General features: G+C 63.3%; 1 protein-coding gene across 1 annotated transcript; it reads left to right on the top strand.

Annotated features, from left to right (window-relative positions):
- The first annotated feature begins 1189 nt into the window (after nt 1-1189).
- LOC125687364 (PHD finger protein 7-like) lies at nt 1190-4201 on the top strand. The gene is made up of 10 exons (XM_048932476.1): nt 1190-1241; nt 1437-1528; nt 1616-1717; nt 1976-2100; nt 2279-2441; nt 2578-2684; nt 2904-3017; nt 3156-3274; nt 3447-3514; nt 3788-4201. The coding sequence occupies exons 1-10, from the start codon at nt 1190-1192 to the stop codon at nt 4199-4201; spliced, it is 1356 nt and encodes a 451-aa protein (XP_048788433.1).
- Nucleotides 4202-5087: the final 886 nt, after the last annotated feature.

Below are 5087 nucleotides of genomic sequence, written 5' to 3'. Positions count from 1 at the left end.
TACAAAGCGGACCAACCCAAGGTGAAGCCCTACTGGACCTGGTGCTCACCAGTACAGAGGTGATAGACACCTTTGAACCACAGGATCCTGGGATGGCTTGCGTTGGAAGGGACATTAAAGCCTATCTAAAGTTCCAAACTCCTGCAGTGTGTTGGTTGCCACAGACTAGATCAGGCTGCCTGGAGCCCCATCCAGAGAGGCCTTGAACATCTCCACAGAGGGCGGCTCTCCAGGCATGGCGGCTCTCCCATCAGCGTTGGCCTGACTTTCATGCAGAAGCTGACTTGCATGGTCAGGCTGCGTGAGCAGGGATGCTCCAGTGGGACTCCAGGACTGCAGCCCTGGGCAAGGCACAGCTCCTCTCCTGTCTCTGGCACGGTGACCATTGCCAGCAGCCAAAGCAAGCACACCTCAGAAGTTTTCCTGACTCATTTCATACGCAGGCTGGAAGGGAATCGTGCCCGGCCCGTGCCACTTTGCCTCTGGGAACTGTATGAGGCCTGAAGCTTTGATGTGTGAAGGCTTGGACACGAGAGGATCGTACAGCCCACCCAGCCCCAGGTGCCTGCCGTGGGACCTCTGCCACCCAGCAGGTCAGCTTAGAAGAGGGCCCTGTCCAACAAGGCCTGGAGCGCCTGCACCCACAGCTTCTCTGCGCAGCTGCGCCAGGGCCTCACCGCCCTGCGAGTGAGGAATTCCCTCTCGCGGGTCACCAGACCTCCTCTTTTCTCAGCTCAACACCTTGTCCCGTCACCAGCAGGCCGTGCAAAGTCGGCCAGCACACAGCACACACACACGCGAGAAATGCCGTTTGTGCAGTTGACCCGCAGCCCTTTATTAGACTCTGTGCTGCGACGTCCCAGCACAGACGCAGTGCAGAAGGCCTGAGGGAGGCCATCCTTGCCCCCTGCTGCTGGCAGCACCGGGCCCCTCACCCTGCGCTGCCCACAGGAGCCGCCGCCCTGCCGTGCCCTCAGCCTGGTGGTGAGGTGGTGACCGTGATGTCACAGTGGTGGCCATTGTGACCCGCGGGGCCGGGAGCAGAGCAAAGGCTGCCGGCCGGGGCCCTGCTCACTTCAGCCTGGTGAGGCGTGGAGAGAGGACGGACTTCCTTGACTCTCTTGCTTCTCACTGTGGATGATCTTATAGGTCGTTTCCGACCTTGTGATTCTTGTGATTCTCACTGTCGATGCCGAACATGGCGGAGAAGAAGGAGGAGACCCCCGACTCCGGGGAGCCAGGTGAGAGCCCCGGCTCGGGCTGTGGCTGCCCGCTGCAGCTGCTGGGCCTGCGATGCCCCCTTCCCCTCCACCCCCTCCAGCCCTGCCCCTCAGCAGCAGCACGGCAGGCTCGGAGCAGGCCCTGGGGACGGACGGCCCCCAGGAACACCCGGCCCTGCCAGGTGCTCACCAGGCTGCTCTCTCCTTCCTCTGCAGTGTGCGTGCTGTGCGGCCGCGCACAGGTGAACCCGGACATCTGCGGGCAGGCATTTGCCAGCGGTGGGCTCTGTGCCCACGAATTCTGCTTGGTGAGTTCCCTCACGGGCCAGGGCTCCTGCCAGGGATGCTCCCCTCCTTTCCGGCCTCACGAGATCCCGCTCTTTTCTCTCCTGCAGGTCTTGGCCAACGGGCTTCTGGAGTGGAGATGCCCAGCGGGGCAAATTTTTGGCTTCCCCATTAGCGCCATCCAGCGCACGCTCCAGCTGGCAGGCCAGAAGGTGAGGAGCTGAACGGAACGGGGAGCTTGGTGCCGGCAGAGGCTCGCACCGGCTTCGCCTGGACCCAAAGAAAGCCACCGCGGCCCTTCCAACCGGCTCCGGGACAAAGTCCCACCACAGCAGACGAGCCTCGTCTGCCAGGCAGCTGTGCGGAGTGTGAGGCAGCGGTGCCCACACCCTGCGCCCTGCCCGGAGACGTGGCGCCGGCTGCCGAGGCCCCGAGCCCACCGCTAACGGGGGCTGCTCTGCTCTTTCCAGAACTGCTTTGTCTGTGGCCAGAGGGGAGCTGCCATCAGCTGCGCGGAGACAGGCTGCGAGCGCAGCTTCCACCTGCCCTGCGCCGAGGACGGGCAATGCGTCACGCAGCACTTTGGGCCGCACAGGTAAGGGCTGCCAGCAGCAGCCAAGCTGCCGTCCCTCGCTGTTGCTCCAGGGAGGAACCCGCAGCGACACCTCCAGCATCCTGCCAGAGCCAGAGCCCAGGCCTGGCGCTCTTTCCTGGTCCTCTGCCCTCCTCACAGCACTTCTCACCATGCCCACCCCTTCTGTCCTCCCGCCCAGGTCCTTCTGCTGGGAGCATCGCCCTCGGCAGGCAGCGGAGGCAGCTCCGTCGCAGAACACCATCTGCGTCATCTGCCTGGAGCCCGTGGGGGACAGCACGTCCTACCACACCATGGTGTGCCCGGTGTGCAAGCAGGCCTGGTTCCACCGGGGCTGCATCAGGGTAGGAGTCCTCCCCTCGCCCCGTGGGCACGGCTGGTGCTCTACAGCGGTCAGCCCCCCCCGCTCACACTCACGCTCACACTCACACTCATGCTCACGCTCACGCTCACGCTCTCACGCTTGTGCTTCTCCTACAGAAACATGCCCTGCACGCCGCCACCATGCGATTCTTCTGCCCCGTCTGCGGAGGAAAAAGAAGATTCCGCTCCCAAATGGCCACCCTGGGCATCCAAATCCCAATCAGGTTGGTGTCCTTCTGCCCGGCTCTGCAGACACTCAGGCACTGGTGTTGCTGTGCCTGCCCAGGAACTGCCCCTGGCCCTGGCAGGCCATCCTGTGAGCACTGGTCTCAGCTTCCTGGAGAGGCAGGGAATGAGCTCAAGGAGGATGAGCAGGGATGCCCCGAGTCTGCCTTATGCCTGGGGCACCCGAGACTCACCAGATTCCCCCTCTTCTCCGGCAGACGACCATCTTGGTGGGACGACGCAGCATACCAGCCGCTGCGAGAAAGCCACAGGCGCTGCGACGCCAACCCATGCATCTACCTAGGAGGCAGGGAGAGGGCACAGGAGAGGGGGTGAGTGACCTCCGCAGTCCTCTGGGGCTCTGCGTGGGATCTCAGCCTTGGAGCAAGGACTGAGCACCCGAGCCATGCCGGCTGCTCCGTGCCCTGGCTCGCTTTGTCCTCACAGCCACAACCCGTTTGCTTCCGCAGGCTCTGGCAGCTGTTCATCTGCAGCTCCTGCGGCTCAGAAGGCACGCACTGGTGCTGCACCTTCTGGGCCATGGGCAGAAATGACTGGGAGTGCGACACCTGCGCTGGCAGGAGCACCGGTAAGAGGCAAAGAGCCGCGTGCTGTGCTGCGGGACTGGGGCCAGGCGAGGCCTGGCAACGGGTGCTCAGGGTGGCCTCGCCACAGTCTCTCTCTGCCCCATGAGGGATGGCAGCCTGTCCTGCCCTGGGGCTGCATGTTCACCCTGCTGAGTTTCCTGTCTCTCCTTACAGCCTCCCGCTCCAGCGCCGAGCTTGCCAGCCCCAGCACTTCCAGCCAGCAGGTACCGGCGCCTTCCCCCGTCTTTGCAGGACCTGGAAACGTCAGCTCTGGCCGTGCTACACAGGCAGCTCCCGGCCCATCCTGCAACTCCCAGCTGCCTGAGCTCAGCGTCCAGCCCAGAGTGCCGGAGGCTGAGCAGACCGCCACCCGCTCACATCTCTCTGAGGAGCGGGACGCAAGTCAGCAGCGCCAAGGACGCGGTGGGAGAAGACGGGCACCAGCTGCAGGCGCTGAGACCTCCTCCGAGAGCCCCAGAAGACGGAGGACCCCACGGTCCTCCAGAACAACCCAGGCGTCCGACGCCACAAATCGTCCCAGGCAGCGGGAGACCGGCCGCACAAGAAGCCGCTCCCCACTGCAAGGCCGGGCCTCGGGCTCCCAGAGTCGGCCCCGAAGACAACCGGGTGGGAGCCGTACCACAGCCCGAGCTACTCAGAGCGGCACCCGCACCTCGGCCACACCAGCACCACCGACGTCCTCGAGGCCTTCCCCTCCGCCTGCACGCAGAGGACGGTCCAGGCAACGAGGGCGGGCCCCCACTCGAAGCCGATCCCCAGTGGGGCGTCGCGCTTCCACTTCCCGCAGCCGGTCCCGACGAGGCCGTGGGAGCCGGTCCAGGCAGCGGGGACCAGCCCGGGCACGAAGCCGCTCCCGGGCAAACCACCCGGGAAGACGGCCCCACGGCCAGTCCCGAAGACGGCGCTGATGCAGCCGTGTCCCATCCCCACGTGACGTGGGCTGTGGTCCCAAGCGGCACACAAGATCAACCTTGAAGAGCGTCCACACGTTCCACCTTCATCCTTCGGTGGACCAGCCCGGGCACAAAGCCGCTCCCGGGTCCAGCATCGCAGAAGACATCCCCACAACCAGTCCCAAAGTCGGCTTCCAGCAGCCGTGTCCATCCCCACGTGACGGTTGTGATTCCATCTTTCCCAAAAAATACACCTTCAACCCCCTCCCCACATGTTGGCGTCACTCGTCTCTGTTTGTCCTGCGGTAGGCAGTGTTAGGAGCTGAGACCACGGGGTCATCTTCTCCCCAGCACCTTCCCAGATGGTTGCCGTGGCGTTATCTTTAGATCTACCTGTGTCCCTGAAGGGGGACAGCATGCCCACAGGCCCAAGAGCCTTCAAAGGAAGTGGCAGGCATGGAGGGGTGTCAACGGTTTACAGGCCATTCCAGCCCGTGCCTAATGGGAAATATTGGGAAAGGGGAAAGGGGAGGAGGGTAGAAGGGTAGGGAGATGGGAGACAGGCCTAAAAACAAAAAGCAGCAGCAGCGATCTGAAGAGCAAAGTCAGTTTCCTAAATATGGTCTTGGACTGCAAGATAACACAGTGTAGCACTTGATGTAATCCTTGACTGCTGAGGTTAGCTGCTTCAGAGCTGTCCAGGCCAGAATGGCAGCAACTGATTGCAAGGTGCAGGGGGATTTGGGTCCGTTCAGTACCAGGGGAACCTCAAGCCAACCGAGCAGCCCAACGGTTCTCATGTGAGCGGCTGATGTGGCACCAGAACTGCCAGGGCAGTGGAACTGCATCCATGCCCCTTGCCTTAAGAAAAGCATTTGGGAGGGTCCCAATGCATCACTGC

This window comes from Lagopus muta, chromosome Z, assembly GCF_023343835.1.
Source record: "Lagopus muta isolate bLagMut1 chromosome Z, bLagMut1 primary, whole genome shotgun sequence".
Taxonomy (NCBI): domain Eukaryota; kingdom Metazoa; phylum Chordata; class Aves; order Galliformes; family Phasianidae; genus Lagopus; species Lagopus muta.
This window is presented reverse-complemented; position numbering and strand designations above follow the sequence as displayed.

Bases quoted from the DNA above. Each gene is read 5' to 3' on its own strand.
- LOC125687364 (XM_048932476.1), top strand. From the start codon at position 1,190: ATGCCGAACATGGCGGAGAAGAAGGAGGAGACCCCCGACTCCGGGGAG. The intron at 1,718-1,975 runs GTGAGGAGCTGA...TGCTCTTTCCAG, and splicing joins TCCAGCTGGCAGGCCAGAAG to AACTGCTTTGTCTGTGGCCA. The intron at 3,018-3,155 runs GTGAGTGACCTC...TTGCTTCCGCAG, and splicing joins GAGAGGGCACAGGAGAGGGG to GCTCTGGCAGCTGTTCATCT.